This window comes from Babylonia areolata, chromosome 3 (assembly GCF_041734735.1).
Source record: "Babylonia areolata isolate BAREFJ2019XMU chromosome 3, ASM4173473v1, whole genome shotgun sequence".
NCBI lineage: Eukaryota > Metazoa > Mollusca > Gastropoda > Neogastropoda > Buccinidae > Babylonia > Babylonia areolata.
The window spans coordinates 36,031,030-36,058,833 of NC_134878.1; the positions used below are offsets into that span (position 1 = coordinate 36,031,030).

At 43.0% G+C, this 27,804-nt stretch overlaps 2 protein-coding genes across 2 annotated transcripts; one reads left to right on the plus strand and one right to left on the minus strand.

Annotated features, from left to right (window-relative positions):
* The first annotated feature begins 218 nt into the window (after nt 1-218).
* On the plus strand, nt 219-16,268 carry LOC143279967 (cilia- and flagella-associated protein 95-like). The gene is made up of 5 exons (XM_076584355.1): nt 219-404; nt 2,909-3,014; nt 9,130-9,254; nt 10,334-10,463; nt 11,097-16,268. The coding sequence occupies exons 1-5, from the start codon at nt 307-309 to the stop codon at nt 11,283-11,285; spliced, it is 648 nt and encodes a 215-aa protein (XP_076440470.1). The 5' UTR covers nt 219-306; the 3' UTR covers nt 11,286-16,268.
* On the minus strand, nt 11,775-27,804 carry LOC143279968 (laminin subunit alpha-like). The gene is made up of 3 exons (XM_076584356.1): nt 27,663-27,804; nt 27,326-27,451; nt 11,775-16,784 (listed from the first exon to the last, which is right to left on the minus strand). The coding sequence occupies exons 2-3, from the start codon at nt 27,420-27,422 to the stop codon at nt 16,645-16,647; spliced, it is 237 nt and encodes a 78-aa protein (XP_076440471.1). The 5' UTR covers nt 27,423-27,451; nt 27,663-27,804; the 3' UTR covers nt 11,775-16,644.

A 27,804-nucleotide genomic window follows, 5' to 3' on the forward strand; every position in this document is an offset into this window, starting at 1 on the left:
TAAATACATTGGTACTGTGGAATGGCTTTCTTTTCTCCCCCCCCCCGCCCCCCCATTGTTTCCAAGTGAAGAAGCACATTCTGGTGGTATAAAAACATATTTTAACAACTTTCAAAGTCTCTTCCACTGCAAATTGTATGTTTGTTAAAATAATACGCTCGAAAACTTTCGCTGTTTTTTGTTTTCGTTTAGTGGACGAACACAGATGACGACGTAAATCGACTACTTCCGCTGTCAATGTGGATGGTGTCAGGTTGGTGACTCGTCTTGAGTGTTGTCTGCTCCCAAAGCAATCAACATCTCAGCATGAGTTACGATATTCCAGACATTGTGGAGCGGAAAGGCTCTCTGTTTCTTCGTTCAGATCATATGAACTACTCTCGTGCCATCTTGAATTCTAATTGGTGAGAATTTTCTTTTCTTGTTTCAAATTTACTTGTTTCTTCATCAAATTTGAGTATCAACTGATCAAGCCGATTTATTTGCTGCTTTTACTTGGATCAAACAGAGAACATTTTTTATAAACTTTAGTTTTGAAAGAATTAGCTCTGATTCTTTATGTTTTCAGTTATTTCAAAATCCGCTTTATTCCAATTTTCTTCTTGTAACCACTTCTTTCTGTGTGTAAGTGGTGAAATGTATGTGACTGAGTGTAGGAATATATGGCTGGAAGTGTATGTTTTACATGTGAAAGTAGGTTGTGAGTTTTGGGTGGATGGGATGAATATGTGGAGTGATTTCACAGTGTAGGTCCTGTCAGCATTTTGTCTTTTTCACAAAATAACACTAGGAAATGTAGCAATGGACTTTACGATTAATCTATTTTTTCTTGAACAAAACAAAACTGGTGATGCATATCATTTTCACCTTATCATGGGGAATGACCCCAAATCAGTCAGATTAACAAAATCAGAAGAGGAAAATGAATAATAACAATAATGATAATAATAATAATTGCCCCGTGATCAGAGACACTGAACTGGCAAGGTTGCCAGGCTGTTGTTGCAGCTGCAAGGCAGAGCATTAAGTCTCCTAGTAACTTAAATTACCTGACAAACAAACCAAGGCCGTGACCTTAAGACACTTCCGGCCTCGGACAAATGCTGCGTCTGTTCTTGGTATAGGTTTCCAGTAATTGATTAAAAGGTTCCATAGGCATCTGTATATTATTTTTTAACACATTTTAACAGTCCACAAAAAATGAACTAAAATACATTTAAATACATTTTTTTAGACTGGTTACATTCTTAAGGTTTCTTAATCAATCAATCAAATCAGTTTAATGTCCTCAAAGTGACTCAGCAGCAGTTCTGGGTCTCCTCTGGTGTGGGGCCTCATAACAACCAAACATTGCCCAGCACTGTATGACCATGAGATCATTGTATAAATGGCCACAGAATAAAGGGTAATTATTTATTTTATGATCATGGATGAGGATGATGAATACTGCTGCTTTCTTGATCTATTTAGGTTTTTGAAAGTATGAGGCTGGGCTGTTATTTGTGCTTCCTCTTTTTTCTTTTTTTTCTTTTTCTTTTTTATAAAGGTACTAGGTATCCATCAGATATATGGGAGCTTTGATGAAGAAATGTGACTGGCATTCTTAAAGATGCATCCATAAAGTTAATTATCTGGCTGTGTGCCCAGTCTTCCCATCTGAGCACATTGCAATCAGATCTGGGTAGGAGGCATCTAGGTCTGTAAACACAGACAATAATTATGTCTCTGATGGGTCTCTAATGGAACCTGAAACCCCATTGTCATCAGTTTGTTATGTTAACTACTTTACCACATTTTAAAGTGGCAGAATGGCTAAGATGCTTATTTGCCAATACAGTATCCATGAGGATCTGGGTTAGAATCTCGCTCTCACCCTTTTTCCCAAGTTTGACTGGAAAATCAGACGAAGCATCTAGTCATTTGGATGAGACAATGAACCAAGGTCCTATGTGCAGCACAAACTTGGCACATTGTAGAATAAACTCATGGCAACAGAAGTGTTGTCCTCTGGCAAAATTCTGCAGAAGAAATCCACTCTGATAGATACACAAATTAAATATATATGTCCGTGCACTCAGGGCTTGACTAAGGGCGTTGGGCTATGCTGCTGGTCAGGCATCTGTTTAGCAGTTGTGGTGTGGTATATATGGATTTGTAAAAACACAGTGACACCTTTGAGAAACTATAACTGAAACTGAAAACCACATTGTGGTTTGATGGTACATTAAATAACTCTAAATAAGGCATGTTTCATTCATTTTTATCCGAATAATGAATTCACTGTACTCACCTATATATGTTTGTGCACATGGGTATAGGAGTGTTCGGAAATGTATAGCCTTGTATAAAGTGGAGTGATGGCCTAGAGGTAACGCGTCCGCCTAGGAAGTGAGAGAATCTGAGCGCGCTGGTTCGAATCGTGGCTCAGCCGTCGATATTTTCTCCCCCTCCACTAGACCTTGAGTCGGTGGTCGGGATGCTAGTCATTCGGATGAGACGATAAACTGAAGCCCTGTGTGCAGCATTCACTTAGCGCACGTAAAAGAACCCACGGCAACAAAAGGGTTGTTCCTGGCAAAATTCTGTAGAAAAATCCACTTCGATAGGAAAAACAAATAAAACTGCACGCAGGAAAAAATACAAAAAAAAAAAAAAAAAGGGTGGCGCTGTAGTATATTGACACGCTCTTCCTGGGGAGAGCAGCCCGAATTTCACAGAGAGAAATCTGTTGTGATAAAAAAGAAAATACAAATGCAAATACAAATGTTTAGAAGAAACTTTTGCTTCTCCATCTGTTTAGCAGCGATGAAATATTTAGACTAAAGTTTGTATAAATTACATGAGGATTATGGTGAGACTTACCTTGGTTTAATGTGTTCCTACAGCTATGTTTAACCCATTTTCGCAGGCATCAGGCACAAGAATCAGAGCCCAAAGACTATGATTTGAGCAAGGATGCTGTCCGAGATCTGACAAAGGCTACTTATAACCGTGTTGGAAATGTTACTGATGGGGTAAATAAACATTGCCTCTCTCTGTCTCTGTCTGTCTGTCTCTCTCTCATATTTTCACCTCTTTACTAATTTAATGCACAAAATTCCCCCTCTTTTACACATATTTCTACAAATTGAAAAAAAAAAGCAAGAAAAAAAGCAAGAAAAAAAAGCAAACACACTTGAATGTTGCAAAATAATTACAAAATTGAGTTCAAAAGATTTTGAAGGACCAATCTGTGAAAGCAGACTACTGTATTTGCCAGTTCCATTAGTCACCTTCACCTAAGCCATAACCCAGTGGAGGGTCGTTAGGGCACCATAGATAATTTCCAGACCAGTTCTCTCATCGGTTCCGGTCTCTTGCAGCCCTATGTAAATCTTGGAAATTCAGGTCTGTCCATTCTTTGATGTTGCCCTGACACATTTTCTTTTGCCTCCCTCGCTTACTACTGCCTTGGTACTGTGCCCTGCAGAATGGTCTTTGAGAGCCTGTCAGATCTTATGACATGTCAGTACCATTTGAGCTTCCTCCTCATGATGATGGTTAGAAGGTCTTTTTGGGGTCCAATGGCTTGGGTGATCTTCTGTCCGACCTCAGTGTTCGTAACATGCTTAGTGTAGGAGATGTCTTGTAGCTTTTGGAAGCATTTCATTTCCATGGCTTGGATCTACTTCTGGAGGTTGGCAGTGAGAGTCCACATTTTGCAAACATAGTGAAACATTGATTGAACCAGTGAGCGTGTAAGTTTCGCTTTTGATCTGATGTTTTTGTCTCTGCAATTGGGCTTCAGTCGAGTGAGCGCTGCTGTAGTCTGCACTATCCTGGACATGACATTTGGTTTGGAGCCTTCATCTGTGACAGTTGCACCCAGGTATTTGAACCTAGATATAGATTCTAAAGACTGCCCGTTGACTTGGGTATCACTGCTAATGCCGTTGGTGTTATTCATCATGGTCTTTGTCTTTGTTGCACTGATTTCCATTCCGTATGTCTTGGAGGTAATGTCAAGTCTTTCTACCAGGTTGGAGAGTTCAGTATCATTTCCTGCCAAGCATCAATGTAACTGGTGAACCAAAGATTTGTAACAGTTCTGCCTCCAATGGTGATGGTGCCCTCATGGTCTTTCAGTGCATCTGACATGATATATTCCAGGAATATGTTGAACAGTTTAGGGATAAAAGACAACCCTATCTGACTCCCAACTGTTGTCCTGAACAAGTTTCCATTGGATCCGTTGTGGAGGACTGCAGTGGTTGCCTTGTCGTATAGTTGTTGAATAACTTGGATGATAATTGATGTTGGTGCTGGTGTTATATTTTCTCATAGTCGCCCAAAAAGCCTCATGCCACACTGTATCAAATGCTTTCCAGAAATCTATGAAGACATGGTATAGAGGTTGCTGGTGTTGAAGATATTTCTTGCATATTATTCTCAGATTGAAAATCTGTTCTGTGGTGCTGTGTCCAGTTCAGAAGCCTGCTTGGTATTCAGAGATGATTTCTTCAGCTTTTGCTTTCAGTCTGTTCAAGATGACTTTCAGTAGTACCTTGCTAGGGTGGCTGATAAGGCTTATTGTATGGCAGTTTTGGCACAATAGGAGTTTCCATTCTTTGGGAGTGTGATAAATAAGAGACATTGAGACATTTTCCATCCTTGCTTTGATTAGTGGAGACCTTGGATTCTTTGACAGTTGTAAGTTGTTTTAGTTTTACTGTCTGGTACACCCTCTTGCTGTTGCTTTTGTTCAGGTCAGTCTCTATTTCCTGGCATCTCTCTTCAATCCAGACTTGTTTGGTAATCCTCATGCCTTTCTCAATGGCTTTGTTAATTTTCCTGTACTTTGCTGCTCCTTCGGGTTCCTTTTTCTTTTTCTTCAGTTCACGTTTCTTGTTGCAAAGTTCTAGCAGCTCATCAGTGACCCATGGCTTCTTCTTGGGTCGTTGCTTGCCGAGGATGTCAATGACCACTTCTGTCAATGCTGTTCTGAAGGCAGACATCATGGTGTTCACATCTACCTCTTCTGCACCGAGGATGAGAAGTAGTGCAGATGTTCCTCCTGTGGTTGCCTTAAAAGCTTTTGTCACCTCAGGGTATTTCAGCTTGTCAAGGTCAAACTTGAGTCTCGTTAATTTTGACTTACACACCTTCCTGAGACGAAGGCGAAAGGACATCATGTCCAAGTCATGGTCACTGCCAACATCTGCTCCTGGTAAAGTTCTAGTCTGGGTGACATTTACACTAGATCTGAAACGTTTTTGGACTAGAATGAAGTCTATCTGATTGAGATGTTCACCTCTGGGACTGTGCAAGGTCATTCGTCGTGATGCTTTGTGAGAGTCAAAAGTGTTTGCAAGTACTAAGTTGTTGCTGCTGGTAAATTCCAGGAGTCATGAACCTCTCTCATTGGTTTTGATGTTGAAAAACTGCCTACAAGTGTTCTTCATGTTGGTATGGGCATCCTCTCCTATTTTTGCATTTTAGTCCCACTGAGTGACGATGATATTCTTTTTTTCATGTTGAAAGGAGTTGCTTTCAGGCGGATGGCAATTAGTCTGCTTGAAATGGGTCGGCATCCCAGGACTGTGCCCACAACATTCTTGTGTTCTAAGAAGCCTACTCCATGCTTATGCTTGTCTTCTTCCCCACTGATGTAGATCCATTCTTAATCTGTCTAGATCATTGGATGACAAAAGCTGGTAAACCTCTGTGTATGTGTGTGTGGAGGGGGAGGGGGTGGTTGAGGGGAGGGGAGTGAGTGAGTGATTGAGAGAGAGAGAGAGGGAACTATAGTTTATTCAAGAAGGCCATGGCCCCATTTGAAGGGGTGATTACATGTTTTGTGTGAATAAATGTACCTAACAATATAATTTTACTGCACGCATACACAAACAAAACTGTGTTCTGTTTAACCAATCATGAAACTACATCTTTTTAATGACTTGTAATTGAATATGGCAAGATTTGAAATAATGTTATCATTTGTAGAAGACAGAAAATTACTTGGTCTTCTACAGTATCTCAATGGAATATATCTCTTGTTTCATCTAATACAGGACATCATAATACAAATGGACTTCATCTTCTTTTGCAGATCTACATAATAGACATACCATATTGTTTTCAGTGCTGGTCTTGTATCTTTTACTGTGCACATTGATATCAGGTACTCTAAAAAGAAACCTTGTTAAAGAACATCTAATGACTCGGTTAATATTCATTACTAAATATGGTTCTGTTTAAATTCATTTTACATGGCCTGAACAAATAAAATCTTTCACTATTTTGTACATGGTAGTTCCACTCCTGCCATTTACAGTCAATCATACGCTGTTTAAACAAACAAGAAAATCATGAACACACACCAGCTGCCATGGCGAAGTGGTTAGTGTCACGGACTGACGGCTGGGAGGACGTGGGTTCAAATCCCAGTGGAGATGGGTTTTTCGGCCTGTGGCTGGCTCCTACCCAGAGTTGAGTGTGCTGTGGGCTTAAATGGGGAGACTGGGACCACACAGTCGAGTGTCATCCACTTCAAGGATGCGTCTTTGGGTGTGTTACTCTAATTACATGACCAACACTGCAAGTGTCTCTGGCCTGGTTAATGCCGGGATATCATTATGACAGGAAGCGTAGAGTACAGCATTGTCACACAGTCCCAAACCAAAATGGACCTCCATAGCAACATCGTCATCATCGTCCTCCTCCTCCTTCATCATCATCATCAGTATAAACAAAACAGTCCCATAGTCTCTGGCCTTTCATGCCTTGCTCTCATGGTGACCTCATTTTCAATGCCCCTACACTTCTGTGCTTGGGGTGAGTCCACTCAATGTCTTCAGTGTCGGCAGATTCATGGGGGGCTGTTGTTTGAGGGACGTGGTGGCTGTCTCCACTCTGGGAGGATTGTTCACTCAGTCTGGTTCCATGACTAAGCCATTATTGTCATTGGTTGGGGGCTTAGTAGGTGGTGTCCTAAGTATGTTAAATCAGAACAGGCACCACTGAACACCACCGAAGTGACTCAGCAGCAGTGCAGGGTCTCTTTGGTGTGTGGCCTCCTGGCGACCTAACATCGATGGTTCACTGTGGACTGCTGATGCTGGAACTGTGATGGACGAACCCGGGTGTGGCCGTGTATGGGTAAATCTAAATGACTGGTGTGGGAGTAATGCCACTGAAACGGTGCAGATGATAGGGCAGCAACAACAACAACAACAACAACAACAACAACAAAAATCATGAACACATCCAACCCCTTGATTAAGCCACCATACACTGCATGAACATTTTCGGATGCTGGTTACCCATGTTACACTTCCCCTGGCATCTAAATCAAATAACATTTTATAAGCTTCATCAACAGCAAATCTGCATTCATACATTTCAACCAGTTTTAACCAATACCTGATGCATTTTACATATGAATTAAATCAGATACTACCAAGTTCACCATAAACCAAGTCATTTGGCATTCTGTCAACCTGCAAAAACTTTTTATAGCAAACAAATATAGTTTTTCTATCTCATATCCATTTTCCAAACCCCAAATCTCAACACAGTACTGTACTATATACTCTGGGCTTGAGAGAGAGAGAGAGAATGTGTGTATTTGTGTGTGGTGAATGTGTATCTTTGTGTGTTCGTGCACATGCGAATGTGTACACACAAGCTAAGTGAAAATGCTCAATACCAACATTTGCAAACTTGAAGTGTATTATAGAATTTTTTTCTTCCTCAGCAATCAGATTTTTACATGAGGATAATGTAATAATGAAAAGAACAAGGATTCGGAATCATACAGCCTGACTCATTCTCCATAAACCCAGGCATAAGAGTGCAACATCACTGCTCAAAACACTTCACTGGCATCCTTTTAAACTTAAAGCAAGAATTCAGTACAAAGTAGCTTGTCTCTGCTTCACAACAGCATGTCACTTAACTTTCAGATCTTCTCCATCTATAGCATCCTTCTAGGTCGCTGCGCTCAGTTGACACCTCTCTGCCGACAATTCCTTGGTTCTCCCTTTCAACCTTTGGCTAAAAATCTTTCTCTGTCTTTGACCCCACTGACGGGAACTCCCTACCTCTTTCCTTCTGAAAAATACTGTGTTTTTCAACTTTAAAAAAATTTAAAGACACACTTTGCTTCACCTAGCATGATGCATACAGAGGAGTGCTCATTTCTTTTTTCTGTGTATGATGATGTGTTGTGTGACTGCTTTTAAATTTTGTACTTTAAAATGGAGAATTTTATTGTATTGTGATGTATGTGACTGGTGTTTTGAGCTGGAAGTGGATTTTCAGTATTGTGATTTAGTTTTTATGTATTGTGATATCAGGAGTTGTTGTATGTATTGTCTTTTTTTTTTTTTTTTTTTTTTTTAGTATTGTGATATGATATTACATTCTTTAGTTATTTTCATGTGATAAGTATGAAGAGTGTGCATAGATGTGTGTGTGTGTGTGTGTGTGTGTGTGTGTGTGATAACATGAATTTGTGCCCGAGTGTTAGGTTGGCTGCCTGTAAAGGGTTATGCATGCACGTTTTTAATTTTTAAATGCATGTTTTAAACACTGGTTTATACATTGTACAGCACAATTGAGCATGTATTACGTGGAAAGGTCCTTTATAAATCAAATTATTATTGTTGTTATTGCGATCATTATTATTATTATTTTATTTATTTATTTATTTATTTATTTTTTAAGGATTCAATGCTCATCACATTTTTGAGAGAAGAGAGCAGAATACCACATAACCTATTTCCAAGGTTGTGGCAATGACAAAATCAGGCATAAAAACAGGATTTAAACTTTCAGCATAATGGGCATTAGCTCTTATCCTGAAACACTTAGTATTTTTTCACAAGATGACATACAGAAAGCAGACAGCATATTTCAAAACTGACTTACATGCAACCAGGCTGTTCGGTCCATGATTTCAGGAGATAGAAATGATAAATTTTCTCTGTACATGTGTGTGTGTGTGTGTGTGTGTGTGCATGCATTCTTGCATGTGTGTGTGTATGAGGAGTATTTATGAAGTGTCACAAGCTTTGATGAATCAGTGTTTGTAGGGACTAAGAGTAAAGGAGGAAGCGTATTGAACAACAATCAGTGACTATATTGCAGTCATTGCCAGAGACGACCTACCAGCAGCAGTCCAAGCAGGTTTTTCTGAAGCCCTTGTACAGTGAGCAGGACAGCCAGAAACCGATGGTCACCATGGACACCATCCAACACATCCATGTTGACAGGTATGCAGAGATTTGTTAAGAAAAAAAAAAAAAAAAAAAAAAGAAAAGAAAAGAAAAAAAAAAGAAAAGAAAGAAAGAAAAAAAAAGTGTGTGTGTGTGTGTCCTTTCATTGTAAATATCAGCGAAAAAACAATCTTCATCCTTATACACACACATACACACACAAATATGTGTGTGTGTGTGTGATGAAAAGAGTATTTGCAATCAATATTTTAGTATCATGAAAGAAATTCTGTCTTGACCAAGCAATTTGACACTGCTTCATTGAACAAGAACTACGTTTTTGCTACAGGATTTTGCTGGGATGCCAGGGGTCTTTCTGTATAAAAAGTGTCCCCCCTGCTTTTGGAAAATCTGTGCAAGACATTTTCAGCTTTCTATTGCTCTCTTTGTTTCTGCCTTTATTCTTCCTTATTTTCAGCCTTCCCATGCCTAGTCTAGCTGTTCATTCTGCAGTGATATTTGCTGACATTGCCTTTTCTATAATTTTTGTGCAGCTCTTAAGTATTTCTGATTCTTTAAAAAACAGAATTGTTTGTAATCTGGGGATGATAATCAGAAGGGATGACATCCTCAGCACTGCCTTGTCTTATTTGCCTTAACCCTTTGACTGCTGCTGACATGTATGCTTGTCACTAAAGGGCTGTCACTTGAGACTGGCTGAGCTTAAAGGTTTGGGTGTCAGTCAGCATTATTTATATGGACTTTTTCCTTTTAGGACGGCATTACTTTTGTTCAGCAAAATCAACACTTAAGAGTGTGCAAAATATAGCAACTGCACTTAAAAGTCATGCCTTGCCAATCTCTTTTCACCAGGTATCAACATTCAAGAGATTAAGGAGCTTAATGATTAAATAAGTCATGAACTGTGGTTTTCTTTACAGAAGTGACAGTTTTGTGTTTAATGGAGCTGAATTGTTGGGCAGTACTGGTATGGCCCTGTGCAGTCTGCTGAACAGTAAGCAACAATGTCAAAATTTTCTCATTCATTTGTCAGAAAGATATTGGTGGACTGGGATTTAATTCCAGCCACAATCTGTGTTCCCTTTCTTAACTGCACAGCATGGCACTTTATACAGGGACACCGGGGACCCAAAAGGAGGCTATGGGTCTGTGCTTCCACACCACCACCCTGAATACAATAAGTTCTACCTGGAAACCACACACAATGCTGATTTCAAGCCTCCGTTTCCTTATGAACCAGCACCTGTGAGTCTCTGACATCTCTGTCATGTGAAAATGACGAGGAGTGTAACAATCACATCAATATGAGTGCATCATCAACAAACACACTCACCAGCATGAGCACATCAACACACAAACACATGCACACGCATATGCACACACACCTTTGTTTTATTTATTGTTCATTGACTCTGTGTGTGTGTGTGTGTGTGTGTGTAGCCTTGTTAAGGTTCAGTTAATATTAAAATTGATGTACCAACATTGGCATATCAAAAACACTATTGTCATCACACAAACCAGCATTAGCACATCATACACAAACACACATACATTCTTAGAAAAACCTGTACCAGTACTCCATTTGTTTGCATTCTTGCAGGCACAGTGTATTTGAGCAAGAGTGGGCAGGTGTGAGAATGTGTGCTTGTGTGCCATAGTGTATAATTGAAAGGTGCCTAAATGTATGTGTGAAAGGGAAAAGTGCAGAGGTTGGCATCATAAACATTGGAGGGTAGCACTTGTAAAAACATATTAATGTGATCCACTGATGCAGACTCTGGCAGAGTAATATTTTGCACAGGACAAGAATCGGACCCCTGCCTGAGCCTGCATCAGTGGGTCCATGTGCAGTGTGTGTAATGAAATGTCTGTTCACAGGAACAGCCACCTGAATTTGAGGACAAGTCAGCAGCTTACCGCAAATGCCACTCACAATTCACTGACACAGCTGACTACAGGCGGCCAGGACGCAACACCTGGCAAGATGAGAGCGGCATTTATGCCAACACACATTTCAAGAGACAGGAATTTGTATCCAGAAATCCTGTTCCTGAACAACTGTCCTGAGCATCAGGCATGGCAACACAAAGTTGACTGTCATCATTTCTTCTTTTTGTCCGTTTTTTTTGTGTGAAAGAATGACTTAACTGCAGATCTTAAATGCTGCAGTTAGTATTAATAGAACCAAAAATGGTTTTTACTTACCCATTATTTACTTCTTTTATTCAATATTCTTGGAAATTTTCTTTTATCCATACAATATGTTATTTGTGAATTTGTGTTGTTTTCTCAAGGTGGAGTGTGCTTTTTAACCACAATAAGCTTATGGACTTGATTCAACTGTCATACATGTTTTGATCCATATGTTTGAATTTATGTTCTACTTTACACAAAATATGCACATCTCACAGGTGTAATCCCACACACACACCTCACAACTGTAAAGAATAACTCTCACCCATCATAACTGTGAACAAACACAATCACACCTCACAACTGTAAAGAAGCACTTTCATCCATCATACTAGTACACAAGTATTCAAAGACGCAAGTCAATCTTGTTTCAACATTTTAGTACACTGTCCACCAAAGTGATCTCAAAAACTATAAAACTGTATTAAACATTTTCCTTAATAAATATAAGAACAAACTGCACCGGCACAGTGATGATGTTGGAGCTTGTAATACCCCCTGCCCCTCCCGAGCATCTAAAATATACACACACATGAATGCTGTATATAGAGCCTTCAGGGCACTGCAGGAAAAAAAAATCATATCTTTCTTAACCCTTTCGCTGCCAGGAAAATAAGATTTAAGTGAAATATATTTGCCAGGGTTTTTTCACAAAAAACGGGTATAAATTTTCCAAAAAATTCTGTGCTATTTGTTATTTGAGAAAGACCCATAAAAGTATATATTTTCCGAAAGGTAAATGAATAAAGAACACAATACACATAATGTTGTCCCATTTTATATATTTTTAGTGACATGCTGTTGTTTTGAAATGAGTGTTTTGTTTTTTGTCACATTTTCAACTTGTTCATTACAAACATCAGTCAGGTGATTTGCACTAAAATATATTTTCTGGACAAATGGATATCTGCACACACAAAATCATACTTGAACAACCATAATAAAAAAATAATAAAAAAGAGATAGACAATGCATTGTGACTTCTCCAAGTGGTAATGTGGATGTGAGGCCACGCCCCCTCAGTCTCCACTCCTTCCTCTTCACCTCTCTCACATGATCACTTTATCCAGTTCTCATCAGACCGCATTGGCTGAGTGCCAAGAAAATCGCTCACACTGTGTCCTGCTAATAATTTGGTTAGTTTGTGTCGTCTGCTAAAGCTGTGCAGCTGGCATCACTCACTGATAGCCGTATCTTGGCCACTCTCTTGATTGCTCCCTTTATTTTCTATCAAATCGTCCTATAAATGTTCATCACTGTCTTCTCCTTCGAATTTACACTTCGATTCTTTCTGAGCATCAGCTAAAGAAAGCAATCTTGGTTGATTTAGTTTGCCACAATCGCATATCTTGAGCATGGCATCAGTCCAACATTTTGTTGAGCGAGTGAGGAAGGGAGCCAGGCAAAACACTTTGACAGTAACCCAACCAAAACGTTCAAATAATGGACTGCCTCATGACGTATATGGGGTTTCTAGCTATGAATAGAATCTAGAAAGATTCCCCAAGCTAAAGCGACCAGCATTTTTGTCAATGAACTGAATGCAAACCAGGGAATAGTCAGAATATTTCGATGACAATATCTCGTCATTGTGGCAGCGAAGCGTACATGCTTGTGATGACGAGTTATCTCGTCATATAGGCAGCCTAGGGGTTAAATACGGGCCATAAACAGTCATGACTTCCATTGTGGTACTAACATTGATAATTTTAAAAAGTGTTTATGTGAGTGAGAGTGGGGGTGAGGCACTGACAGAGGGAGCAGGAGCTGTCTTATGTACATCCAGCTACCAATATATGTTACTTTCAAGGTCGCAGAAAATTGTGTAAAGCCATAGTCTACTGAAGTTAACTTAGGATATGATGCTCAACAGTGTACAAAAACATGAAAACAAGGGGGAAAGGAGAGGCAGTGTCAGAAATATGACAATGAAGGAATCACCAGGACTTCAGTATGCATGCAACAGCAGTTTGTTTTTTTTTCCTTTGTGAACTATCAGTTCTTTTCTGCAGTAAATGGTTGCTATCCCTGAATTACAAGGAAATTGGAGTTGAGTTTTCATACCTGCTTTTGTTGGAAATATGTTGGAAAATTATCTTCACAAGCATTTTTACTTTGTGTAGTTTGAATAAACTTTCTAAGGGAAGTATCATGCAATGATGAAAATTGCACAAAATGCACAGTTTATAATGCTAATGCAGTTTCACAAGTCGTGAACATATATGTTGGTAACTGTGACTGAGAGTGAACAAAACCATGAGAAACGTAAGTTTGTTCACTTTCAATAAGAATGACAGGATTCAATGCACAGTAAATCCACATTAACTGCTGATGTGTGCAAATGTCTGAGGAGATGCCTGAACCATCTTATTTCTGGGGTGATTAACATTTTTTTTGGTGGTAAAAGAAATCATTTTTGGAGGTGTCTGGAAATGTTCTTGCCTGTGAAGTGGCCAGATTTTTTTCCCCTCAGTATCATCAGTTAAAATTTAATGTTCTTTCTTTGAGTTAATTGCCTAAAATGGGTATCTACAGCCAAATAAGCTAACCTTTTTGGGCCTGGAGGGATTTTTGTGTGTTATTATTATTATTTTTTTAATTATATAGAACCATTTTGATTATCTTTCATATGACATGGACCTTCCTTTTCAGTTTGAGATATTATTATTAGGATGAATAGCTACAGATGGATATGTTCTTTTGGCACCACTTTTCATTTCTGGCTTGGATCTTTCCTCTTTATACAATTTTAGTAGTTCTCATTTTTGAAGAAAATGTATATATCAGCTGACCACAACAAGCATTCATGTCCTTCAAGGGAAAGCTTATTTATGTCACTCTGTTGGTAAATAATTAGTGACAATTTAAAGTGATTTATGAGATCACATCTGGTAACTCAACACCCTTATTCAGTGAGGTTTAAGCAAAGTTTTCTCATGGCAGCAACATTTCCAGAACACCAAACACTGGTTAAAAAAATTGGATCTGAGAGGAACAGCTGGCAGAGGAATATTGTTGGACATATTGCGGACATATCTGAGAACATCACCAAATTTGTACATACCCAAGAATGACTAAAAACTACATTTACTGCAACAGCGAAGACTGAGCTGTGTAACTACAAAGTATGTTTTCTCTTATATTTCTGGGTAACAAGTTAACCATACCTGCAGCAGGACATGGAAAGCTACTCCATTATTTATCAACAACAAAATATGTCACATTGTTACAAAGGAGCTGAGCTTGGACAATGAAACTTCTAGAACACAAAATACATCAATACAATTCGCTATTAGAACTGGAAGAAATATTTTGAATTCCTGCAAAGAAACAGATGCCATTGCATTCTATGTTCAGACTATGTTGATGAAAAGAACTTTGTTTCTATATTCTTTGTGGTCAATATACAATGGTGTATAAGAATAGACTGCACTTATCAGATCTGAATTAAAAAGAGTAAAGCATTTCTGATCGTTGCTGAATTTTGTATATATGTTCAGCAAAATCAGTCTTTTTTCTGTCATTTTTTAAACTCTAAAGACAGAATGGCTCAGTGGTGGAAGAGAAACAAACTGACAAGAATAAGCACGAGATTAAAACTGACATCCACCTAGAACATAGCTCTAACAATGGGCGTCAGAAAACCGAAATATTTCAGAGCACTGAATACATAAGTCTGTGATGTCTCAGATATGCAATACTGTTTACAGTCTAATATGAAACAAAGACTGACAACATCAATTATAATGAAAACACATATTAAAAAAAAAACAAACTTGCTCAAACAGAATTATAACAAAAAGAACAAATATAAAAATGCCAAAGATAATAAAAATAACAAATAAATGGCTAAGTGAACAAAATTTAATATGTAAACCAAATGAGTGATGTAAACAAATAAATGATAAGTGAATACATAAATGGATATTGGTTTACACTTTGTTTTAAAATGTGCTGAGTAATATCATCCTCGGAAGATAATGGCTGTCTGTTAAATCATGACTAATTACTAAAAAAAAAAAATTAAATGGAAGAAGGAAAAATAGAACAAAGGGTTACTTCCATGTGATTATCTCAATAGAGACATAATGGTAACAGAACAGACATACAAGTTAAAACACAGATGAAGCTAATCATCCAGATATTTAATACTTTTCTTGTGACAACAGTTTACAATCCACTTAATGTGTTTTCTTTCCAACTTTGAAAACATGCTTGGTGACATTAAAAAAAAAGTTTTAAAACCAATACAAACTGTGTGATAGGTTCCACTGATGTATACCCATGAAAATGTTCCATAATTATAATATTTTTAGTACCTGGGCTTTCTCCTCTGTGTGTCCTACATTATATGATACAGATTTCATCTCACTATTTGCTCCAAAATAAATATTTTTGACAAGACTGTCTTGACTGAGAGATACTTGTAATGATGAATTGCATTTCAGGCAAAAAGAAGATAATCATCAATACCATACAAGCCATTGCAGCAGTCATGTTCCATTGTACAAAAAGCGTGATATTTCTCAGCAAATAAAACAGTGTAACATGTTATAAAATGGGGACAAAAAGCATGCTAGTGCTGTTTCATCACCATTATAACATTGAATCTCATTTCTCAGCAATGGAGGAAACAAACACAATTCCTATGGTTCTGCTATCTGTGATCATTTCAACATGTTTCACAATCACCTTGATATATTCTTCATGCTTCTCATGACTTCTCATCAGGCTTGAGCAAAATGCTTTTAGCCAAAAAGACAAGACAACATTTGGAAAAATCAAGAGTAAAAGTATTGAGCAATGATGATTCTTTGCCCTGAATTAAAAAAATGCATACATTCCCACCCGAATATCAGTAAACCTACATAACCACCAACCTTAAAACATTTTCTACAAGTTTTCTCTTGGTTCTTTTCCTTTTTTGCAATAGTTCCTTCCATTTACTTCTACCTAAATCAAATGCTGTATACAAAATGAACCAACTTAACTGATCACAAACAGTAATCTTAAAATTTTACATAATTAATTTGATTTAAAAATCAACAGCTATAAAATTAGTCAAAATCACACTTTGAAAGTTGCTTATAAAATCATCAATGTATACATCATGAGATTATGAGCAGTCATAATCATCAGAGGGTTATTGTGATCATAAACACTGTAGCTGTTATTGAAAGTCAAGCCTTGTATGAAAGTCATATACAGGGTGTGTAAGTGACATTGGCAGTGTCTAGTTCACAGGGCAGGAATCCAGCTGAATGTCACCAGTCACCTGACCACTGGACAGAGCCTGAGGCTGGTCGTTCAGTCGTAGGTTGCGTATGCATCCAACATAGTTGTCCGAGGTCTGGATGCCTTTAGCACTGGCATCTGGGAAGGAAAAAGTGAGATGCAGACTGTAAATTGCTTCTGTCACACACCATCATTCCAACTCAGGTCTGTATCCTTTGCTCTTACACTTACACACAACAGTTCATGTACTGTAAAGTTCGCCTATTGAGCGCACTGGTATATAAGCCACACCCACTAAATTAAAAAAAACACAACAACTTCAAACACACATAAGCCGCACTGGCTTATAAGCCGCAGTTATTACTGGTACCGGAACACATACAGATAATATGGAAAAGCTGTCAATACTGTCAGTTATGAAATAAACACAAACGGAAACAACACAAAGAAAAGCAATTGAAAATACTGCTGCCACAAAAAAAGAAATAACGAAAATAAGATCCATAATTTAGGGATAGTCACATTTATTCAAGGTTGTCCTGCTCACTGAATCCACTGAAATCTTCGTCTTCAGTGTCCGAGTTGAAGAGAATAAGCACAGCTTCTCCGCCATCTTGTCACTGACTTCAGCCTTGCTTTCACTTGATGAACATGAATGCAAGGTGGAAGTCGCTGCTTGTTTGTTGCTTGCACTGTCATCTGTTGCAGTACACAGTCCAACCTTACGAAATCCATTGATAATGGTGGAATACTTTACTTTTCCCCATGCTGTCAGGATCCAAGTCAAGTGCAAGTCATGACTTCAAACTGCAACATACAACACCTCACGTCCTGTGGCAATGGGGGAGTGGCGAAGCAGCAAGTGCAGGCACACTGGAAACTGTCGTCAAAAACCTACACAGGCAGCCCAGGGGATAGGGTCACTCTCTACTCTACTGGACCAAAGCAGCAGTGGCGTTTGGCAGCCCTCCGGGTGTCTGAGCAGCTCTCTTTAGGATTGCTCTGCTCACCTCCGTGAAGACGGGCTAGAAAAGGTGCTCAAACACAGCCTGCTTCACTTCTCCCTGGCCAGCTTACTGCCGCTGGTGGGGATCCCTCATAGTGGTCGACAAATAAAAAAGAAGTGATGGTGCTCAACCTTCGCACATGGAACGTGAGGACTTGGCTGGATAACATGAAGGCAGACAGACCCGAGAGAACTGCACTGGTTACCAAAGAGCTAGCTCTCTACAATGTGGATATAGCAGCTCTCAGCAAAATGTACCCAGCAGACAAGGGCTAGCTTACAGAACAAGGTGGTGGATACATTTTCTTCTGGAATGGTCGCAGCAGCACTGAACAATGAGAAGCAGGTGTGGGATTTATCTCACCTCACCTCGCCTGTAAAGTCACCAAGCTTGCAGAGGGTATCAAAGACCACCTGATGACACTTCGGCTCCCACTTTAAAACAAGACGAGTTCAACGCTAATTAGTGCCTATGCCCCCACCGTGACCAAGACAAGTTCTATGAGGAACTCGATGCCCTCATTTCAGCAGTCCCACAGTCAGAGAAGCTCACTGTTCTCAGGGACTTCAATGCTAGAGTAGGGACAGACTACCAAACCTGAGAAGGGATCAGTGGAAGACATGGCACTGGCAAGTGTAACAGCAAAGGCCTTCTGCTCCTCAAGACATGTGCCACACATGACCTTGTCATCACCAACACCCTGTCCCACCTACCAACCCATAAGAAGACGTCATGGATGCAGCCTCACTTGAGGCACTGGCATCTTATAGACAAAGTCATCACCAGGAAGAGGGACAGGCTGGACATCAAGAGTGATGACAGCCATGTGTGGTGCCGACTGCTGGACCAACCACCGCCTCATTGTGTTTAAGTTAAGGCTTTGCATTCTGCCCATGAGAAGACCCCAAGGACAGAAGACTGCAAAGAGGCTGAATGTCTCAAAGCTGAAAAGCAGCAAGGTTGCAGAAGAATTCACCGACAACCTTGAAGACAGACTGCCAGACACATCACAGAAGATGGGACCAGCCTTGAGGAACAGTGGATGGCCTTCAGTGACGCTTTCTACACTACTGTCCTCTAACATGGCTGGAGGAACAGTGGATGGCCTTCAGTGACGCTTTCTACACTACTGTCCTCTAACATGGCTGGAGGAACAGTGGATGGCCTTCAGTGACGCTTTCTACACTACTGTCCTCTAACATGGCTGGAGGAACAGTGGATGGCCTTCAGTGACGCTTTCTACACTACTGTCCTCTAACATGGCTGGAGGAACAGTGGATGGCCTTCAGTGATGCTTTCTACACTACTGTCCTCTAACATCTCAGATCAGCAATCTAAAGAAACCAAGACTGGTTCGATGAGAATGATGATGAAATAGAGGCACTGATAACAGAAAAAAATCAACTGTTGAGAGTGCATCAGAACGACCCCACGTCACAAGCCAGGGAAGATGCCCTTGCTAACGCAAAAAGAAAGGTGCAGAAGAAACTTAGCGAGATGCAGGACAGCTAGTTCAGCAAGAAGGCAGATGAAATCCAGGGCTACACAGACAGCTATGACAAAGTGCTTTTATGATTCGCTTAAGGCTGTATACAGACCCCAGTCCTCTTGCTCCTCACCCCTCCTCAATGCAGATGCAGCTGCTGGCAGAAAAGAAGCAGATTCTGGAGTGGTGGACTGAGCACTTCAACAACATCCTCAACCGTCTTGCCAACATCAATTACGAGGCCATTGGTAGAGATGCAGAAGCTGATTGAACTCTTCCAGTCCAAGTGGAACGAGGGACAGATCTCGCAACAGCGGAAAGATGCCAGCAAATCCACATCTACAAGAGGAAAGGCAACCGCCAATCTTACGACAACCACCAAGGCATCTCCCTCTTGTCCATTGCTGGGAAGATTCTGGCCTGTGTCCTGCTCAACTGCCTTCTCCAGCATCTTGAGCAAGGTCTCCTACCAGAAAGTAGTGCAGCTTCCGTGCTGAACGTGGGACTGCAGACATGGTTTTTGCTGTGCACCGACTCTTGGAAAAATGCTAGGAGCAACACAGCGATCTCTTCATGACCTTTGTTGATCTGACCAAGGCTGAAATGAAATGAAATTATGGTGCTTAGAGCCTCGCCGACCACCAAGGCCATCTCAAGGCTATCGCCGCGTCAATAACTACTACAAGGATAAAAAAACAACCAATTAAAACGAGTCAACACTTCAAACTTTCCACTCCAAAGTTAAAAAAACTTCCATAGTTTAAAACCTTCAAATCTGGTTAAAAAGGTTCACTTCTTTTAAGAAGTCCATCAGCGCCCACGGAGGGACATCACGAAACAAAGTCTTCAAAGAAACCGCCGTGTAATGTCTGCGTCTAACGTCATGCAGATCCCAACAGTCAAGGAGCACGTGTTTCACGGTGAGAGGCTCGTCACAGGGAATGCATCAAGGGGCCTCCTCCCCCTTCAACAAGTAAGAATGAGTAAAAAAAAGTGTGCCCCGTACGCAGTCTGCACAGCACAGACTCCTCCTTTCTGTTCTTCACCCCCGAAGGGAGGGTCTCTTTTAGGTCCGGACGGATCTGGAAGAGCTTGTTGTCCGTCTGGGTGTTCCACTCCTCTTGCCAAAGATCCTTAACGTAAGTGTTGACCTTCCGCTTCATGTCTGTATAGGGTACGAAGGATCTGGACAATTCTTTCTTTACAGCGTTCCTGGCCAGCAGGTCCGCCCTTTCGTTACCACGAATGCCAACATGTCCGGGAACCCAGGCCAACACAACCTCATATCCTTTCTTCGTTGCGAGAGTAAAAGTTTAATAAAATTCCAGCAGTTTGGGATGAGTGATATTCCTGCAGGCGATCGCCTCCAGGGCTGACAAGGAGTCGGAAAAGATCATGAATCTCTTCTGTTTCGAAGAGAGAACCATTTTTAACCCCAGAACCAGTGCGGTCAGTTCCGCGGTGTACACCGAGCTGTCAGACAGGATGTGTTCCGTTGAGGGCCGGTCAGGAAAGGCGGGACAGAACGCAGATGCGGCGACTCCGTCCTCCGACTTGGAACCGTCAGTGAAGATGCTTTGAAAAGTGGGGAATTTGTGGCACAGTTCCGAAAAGTAGGTTCTGTAGGCCAGAGAACTGGTGGTGTCCTTACGGTACGAGGCCAGATCGAATCGGACCTCAGGTGTTGTAAAGGTCCACGGAGGGCTGTCAGGGAACTTAGAGAAATCCGAGATGCCACCGACATCCAGATCGGCCTTTTCTAAGTGCGGCTGAATGCGGAGTCCGAGAGGAGGTATGCAGTTTGGGTTGTCTGTAAATTTCTTATCGAAAGGGTTGTTGAATACAGCGTCGTAAGCAGGGTTTGTAGGTTCAGAGAACAATTTAAGATAATAGTTCAGGGTCAGCTTCAGTCTGCAGTTGGAAAGAGGCGGTTCCCCCGCCTCTGCGTACAGGCTGTGCACATGAGTGGTGCGGAAAGCACCTAAGCTGAGACGGAGCCCTTGGTGGTGTACAGGGTCCAACAGTTTCAGATAGGACGGTCTGGCCGAGCCGTATACCACACTCCCATAATCCAGTTTGGACCGGACCAGGGCTCTGTAGAGGTGCAAGAGAGTTCTCTTATCAGCACCCCAGTTCGTGTGTGCCACAACTCGGATGATGTTAAGGGCTTTTTGGCAAGATACTTTCAGCTGTTTAATGTGGCTGAGGAAGTTCAGCTTCTGATTGAAGACGACCCCTAGAAATCTGGCTTCCTTGATCGCCGGGATGGTGGATGTTCCCAGACGGATTTCAGGGTCCGGATAGAACTGGCGAAAATTATGAAAATGGATGCATTCAGTTTTGGAGGACGAAAACGTGAAGCCATTCTCCTCTGCCCAACACTGGATTTTGTTGACGCAGAGCTGAAGCCGTCGCTGGATGCTGGCGTACGTGCTGCCGGTTGCATATAAGGCAAAATCATCCACGAACAGCGAGCTGTCCGATCCTTTCTGAACGGATTGAACGATGTCATTAATTTTGATGCTGAAAAGAGCCGGCGACAGGATGCTCCCTTGCGGGACACCCAGCTCCTGCTCGTGAATGTCGGACAGGGTGGTGCCGACTCTCACCTGGAATTGTCTGTCTTGTAAAAAAATTGTGGATGAACTGAGGCAGGTGTCCTCGGAAGCCGAGCTTGTGCAAGTCGGAAAGAATACCAAATTTCCACGTGGTATCGTAAGCTTTCTCCAAGTCGAAAAATATGGCCACCACATGTTGTTTGTTTACAAATGCATTTCTGACAGTGGTTTCCAGACGAACCAGATGGTCAACGGTAGAGCGATGCTTGCGGAAACCGCACTGTTCTTTCGCCAGAAGGCCGTCGGTCTCTAGTTTCCACATCAGTCTACCGTTGACCATCTTCTCCATCAGTTTGCAGACGCAGCTGGTCAGTGCAATTGGGCGGTAGTTGGAGGGGTTCGAGGGGTCTTTTCCCGGTTTCGGCAGCGGGATTATGAGGGCTTTCCGCCAGGAGGGTGGAAAAAAGCCTGTGACCCAGATGTGGTTATAAACTTTAAGCAGGGTGTCCAGACAGGTTTGGGGAAGGTGCTTTAGGAGTTTATAATGGACCTCGTCCATTCCTGGACAGGAATCCGTACAGGTCTGAAGGGCAGATTTAAGTTCGTTCATTGTGAAAGGGAGGTTGTAATTCTCTGTGTTGTCGGAAAAGAAGTTACATGGTGTTTTTTCCGACAGGTTTTTGGTTTTAAGAAAGCGAGCAGATTTGTTAGCAGATCTCGAGTTCTGTTCTATTGTGGAGGCAAGCAAATTGGCAACTGCTTTCTTCTCTGTGACCAGAGCGTCTGAGAGTTTAAGATGGTGAAAGGTCGGGCATACGTTTTTGCCCTTAATTCTTTTTAAAACCCTCCACACTTTCTTCTTGGGTGTGTTGGAGGTTAAGGAAGAGCAAAAATCTCTCCATGACTTCCTCTGGCTCTTTTTAAAAACATACCTGGCTTTCGCCCTCAGGTGTTGATGGGTTCGAACGCTATCGGTCTCCGGTCTCCGAAAGACACGTCGCTGCGCTCTCTTCCGAGACTTGCGGGCCTCCCGACATTCCGCGTTGAACCAGGGCGTTCTAGGGACCTGAGGCTTGGAGGTAGACGATGGGACTGCTGCTTTGGCGCAATCTAAAACGATCCGAGTCAGAGCGTCAGCAGGGTCCTTGCTTTTCAATACTGTTTCTTCCTGCAGCTCCGCTCTTATCTTGGTGGTAAAAAAACTCCAGTCTGCTTTGTCGTAATACAGGCGGTCAGGCAGAGAGTCACCTTCTCCATCTGTGGGGCGGAGGACGACAGGAAAGTGGTCACTCCCGTGCAGATCGTCGTGCACTTTCCACTCGTAGTCCAGGACCAACGATGGATCGCAGACCGACAGATCTAAACACGAGAGCTTTCCAGAGGACAGATGCAGGTAAGTGGGAGACTTGTCGTTAAGACAGCACAAGTCCATGTCTGAAAGAAGGTTTTCCAAGAGAAGACCTCGGGCTGATGTCATCTCACTTCCCCAGAGCGGGGAGTGTCCATTGAAGTCGCCCAACAGTAAAAACGGACGTGGGAGCTGGTCGACCAGGTTCATGAGGTCCTGCCTCAGAACGCGGACGGAAGGAGGAAGATAGAGAGAGCAGACAGTGATGGTTTTCTCAAGCGTGACTCTGACTGCCACCGCCTGTAAAGGGGTGCTTAAAAGAACTGTACTGTATAAAAGGGACTTGCGAATAAAAAGAGCGACACCTCCCGTCAATCCCTCTTGCTTCGGTTGAGCGGGTTTAAAAACGGAGTTAAAACCAGAGAGAGATAAAACCTTGCCATCTCTTTGCAGAGTCTCCTGCAGCGCCAGCACTGAGGGTTTCAAAGCACAACAAAGCAGCTGGAGTTCCTGAAAATTGGCGTGGAACCCCCGGATGTTCCAGTGGATCACTGCCATTAAAAAAGGTTAAAATAATAAAGCAGCAACCTATTCCATCGCTACCCCCTGCTCCTGTGCTTGCGGTGGCTCAAGGTCCGCCAGGATGGAGTATTTGTTTTTCGAAATAAATTTTTCGGATTCCGACCGAGTTGGAATATCCACCACCTCGGCCCCTCCCGATCCCGCCGAGGCTGCAACCCTCCCCTCCTTGAGCCTTGGAGGTACGGGGGGCTTCCGGCCACTTCCGCCAGCCCGAGGGCCAGGCAGACGAGAGGCGGGGCGAGGGGTGCCGGGGGGTGGGGTGGGGCGGGAGGAGGACAACGTGCCTCCGCCCGAGGTTTTCCGCTCCCGCCCAGCAGCCCCTGAGGACTGCCGCACAGGATGGGAAGGGGTGGACACGGCGTCTCCACCCAAGGCCAACGGTTCTGACGAGGCGGTTAAGTCGTCCGTCTGCGTTCCTGTGGACGTCGTCTAGACCGCGACGTCCACCGTCCTGGGTCTGACGACAGAGGCATACGACACCTTAGGCGACGCGGCCTCCACCTGTTTCCTTGCCTCAAAGAAGGAAATTTTCTTTTCTGTCTTGACTTTCTGGATTTGTTTCTCTTTTTTCCAGACAGGGCAGTCTTTCGATGAGGACGGGTGGCCACCTCCGCAGTTCGCGCACCGGGCTGCACTGACGCAATCGCCCTGGTGCGCCGCCTTCGAGCAGGTGCCACACGCCTCTTCCTCCTTACATCGGTCCCTGACGTGTCCGAATTTCTGACATTTAAAGCATCTCAGGGGGGACGGCACATACAAGCTTACGCTGACCATGAGGTATCCGACCTGAATGTCCTTGGGGACATCCGGGCAGCAGAAGGTGAGGAAGAAAGTGTTGGTCGGGACTCTGTCCGACCCCTTCCTCACCGTCACCCTGTACACTTCGGTCACTCCCTGAGAGGACAGCTCGCTCTTGATCTCGGCCTCAGACACACCTTTCAACTCCGGGCATCTGATGACCCCCTTTGAGCAGTTGAGGCCTTTGTGAGGGGAAACCTTCACCGCCCTATCCACGAAAGTGGTCGCCTTGAGAAGGAGCTGTGTCTGCCTTTTGGATTCCGTCTGAACTAAAAATGCTCCGCTCCTCAGCCTCTTGATGGACTTCAGCGATCCTGCCAGACACTGAAAGCCCTTCTGGATAGCGAAGGGGCTGAGAGCCGACAACGGCTTGTCGTCATCAGCGCCCTCCATCACCAGCCACGATGGCCAAAATCCAGAGGTCTCAACGACCTCCGAATCGGAGTCCGAGTCATCCGTCAGCCACTAAACTGCCAGTCTTGACCCAGTTCCCTGTCTTCTTCTTTTTCCCCGAGCCAGGGGGGTGTAGTTTTTTGGAAGTCATGTTGAAAAAAAATTGAATTCATCCCTCCCTTACCCACCCACCATGGGGTCCAACTTAGGGGCCAGGGTCAAGGGAACACCAGCTTGACCCCTTCCAGGTTTCGGGAGGGATATACGACCAACAGTCCAGCTCCAACGTGTTCCCCCCCGATCATGCCCAGCTCCCGGGGACAGAGAACCGAGCACTATGGGGGTTACCTTCGTCAGCCACTAAACTGCCAGTCTTGACCCAGCCCCACGAAGGGGTAGCCGATTGACACACATGGGCCAATGTGTGCCGCCTGTCTTAGGAGAGGTCCGAGCCAAAGGGATGTGTTGAGAGCAGCGTGCTCTCTCAATCCCCAGGATCTCATTCCCCTCCATCACAGGTCGCGCCGCACGGCAAACACGGCGGGCCTAAAGAAGGCCGCAGAGAAAAAAAGAATGTGGAAAAGAAGGCTTGATGGGGAGCTGAGGACAGAAAAGAGGCAGTAAAAAGAAGAATAGAGAACAGCGAAAGGGACAGTGGGTCACGTTTAGTTTGGGCCTCACTCACGACCTGTTCGGCATGGGAAGCCCTATCAGGGGCATCAGTACAAAACCACCACTTATTCAGCCCTGACAGCTACGATGGCTATGTAGGCTGTCAATTAAGACCTGGGATCAGAGCACCAAACCCCAAGAAGCACTGATGCCCCCGCCGACATAGCTCGCTCGATCACTGGCCACTAAGCCTCCCGACCACGACAAGGTAGTGACCCTCCCGGGAGTGGGTCAGGAGAACACCAGCCTGACCCCCTCCAGGTTTCGGGAGGCTGACCAAGGCTTTCCATATGGTAAGTAGAGAAGGCTTGTGGGAGATCATGGAGAAGTTTGGCTGCCCCAGCAACAATCATCCGACAGTTGGTGAAATGGTGAAAGTTCATGATGATGGAGACAGGTCAGAGGCCTTCCCGGTGACAAACAACGTCAAACAAGGCTGCGTTCTCGCCCTGATTCTGTTCAGTATGATATTCTCTGCCATGCTGACAGATGCCTACTGTGACTGTGAAGAAGGACTCTGTGTCAGGTACAGGACTGACAGGAGACTGCTCAACCTCAGGTGCCTGCAGGCTGTTACAAAGGTGAAAGAGACTGTCATTAGAGACTTCTTGTTTGCTGATGACAGCCCACTCAACACTAGCACAGAGCAGAAGATGCAGCGTGATGTGAAATGACTGAGACAACTTCGGTCTCACCATCAGCGCCAAAAAGACCAAAGTTATGTACCAGCCTGCACCATAGTGAAGGGGCAGAACCTTCAGGCAGTTGACAACTTCACCTACCTGGGCGGCATGCTCCCTCACGCAGCCAGTGCCGCCTTTTGGAGACTACATGAGAATGTAAGTGGAGTGAACTCAGAGCTTCCACCGAGCTGAAGTCTACAGTACAGTGGTCCTACCACCATCCTTTACACCAGGACTGTATACAGGAGACACGCCAAACAGCTCAACTGCTTTCACCTGAGCTGTCCCTGCAGACCCCTCCACATCAGGTGGCAGGACAAAGTCCCCGACATGGAAGTCCTGGAATGAGCTGGCCTCTGCAGTGTCTACACCCTCCTGTAGAAAGCCCATGCCAGGTTGGCTGACATGTAGTCAGAATGCCAGACAGTCAACTGCCTAAGCAGCTGTTGTATGGTGAACTGTGTCAGGGCAAGTGCTAAGCTGGAGGGCAGAAGAAACACTACAAAGACTGCCTCAAAGCGTCCTTCAAAGACGTGGGCATCGACATCAACATGTGGGAGACATGCTCTGGAATGTCCAGCTTGGCGCAGCAAGATCACCACAGGAACCTGTGCAGCTGAAGCCAGGTGCATCACCGAAACGCAACGAAAACATGCTGTGCACAAGACCTGAGCAGCATCCATTGCCATAACAACACCCACTCACTTGTGTCCCACATATGGATAAGCCTTTAGGGCCTGGATTGGCCTCATCAGTCACAGCTGGACCCACAGCCACTGATTTTCATCTGATTTTTGAAGGTTTGGTCATCTTCGAATCCGAAGGATGAACATCACTTAAATCATACTTTACTTCTGAGCATATGTGCAGTCAGAATTTGTGTTTCTTACACAGGAAATCTGTCTTGCAATTCAAATACCACAAACTGCATCAGAAACACACACACACATACACACACACACACTGATCACTACTTCTTACCTTAAACTGCTTTCATCCAGATAATCTGATAACTACTTCTTTAGTTGCTTTCACTACTGATTCCAATGGCTATTTATCCTTCCAATTGACGGTGGTGGTAGCTAATATAAAACAAAACTAACAATATGACCATCAACAGGCGATATACATTACTGCAGCACCCCAACTCACCAGGCACCCCTCCAATGTATAGGGGGTCGTTAGTGTCGGCTGATGACACCTTGGCTGAGCCCACACCTGGCTCAGGGGACTCCATTCCATCCACCATAATCGTCACCACATTCTTATTCTTGTTGGCTGAAAAACCAAAACATCATGTAAAACACTGCTTTAGTCAAATGAGACCCGTTTTTAATTTTATAGTATTTAGAGCTTGGAGCTCACATACAAACTGTTGCCACAGGACTATCTTTGTAAAATAAAAACATAATCATACTGAGAGCATGATGGAATACATCAGTATAGTAATAAGCAGTGAAAAAGACAATATGCAAAAACTGCATCTTACCTATAATGGTGTGCCACTTCCCATCACACAGAGTGTTCTTAGCAGGCAGAGTGAAGGTGGTGGAGATGGCTCCAGCTCCATTGTCCACCACAAAAATCACCTGCACCAAACAGACAACCTTAACTCTTCATGTACAACCTTC

What these genes read in the sequence shown, in the direction of transcription:
- LOC143279967 (XM_076584355.1), top strand. Translation starts at nt 307, where the DNA reads ATGAGTTACGATATTCCAGACATTGTGGAGCGGAAAGGCTCTCTGTTT. An exon ending in TTGGAAATGTTACTGATGGG is followed by an intron (nt 3,015 to 9,129) that starts GTAAATAAACAT and finishes ACTATATTGCAG; the next exon opens with TCATTGCCAGAGACGACCTA. An exon ending in CAACACATCCATGTTGACAG is followed by an intron (nt 9,255 to 10,333) that starts GTATGCAGAGAT and finishes CACTTTATACAG; the next exon opens with GGACACCGGGGACCCAAAAG.
- LOC143279968 (XM_076584356.1), bottom strand. Translation starts at nt 27,422, where the DNA reads ATGGTGGATGGAATGGAGTCCCCTGAGCCAGGTGTGGGCTCAGCCAAG. An exon ending in ATACATTGGAGGGGTGCCTG is followed by an intron (nt 16,785 to 27,325) that starts GTGAGTTGGGGT and finishes TTTCCTTCCCAG; the next exon opens with ATGCCAGTGCTAAAGGCATC.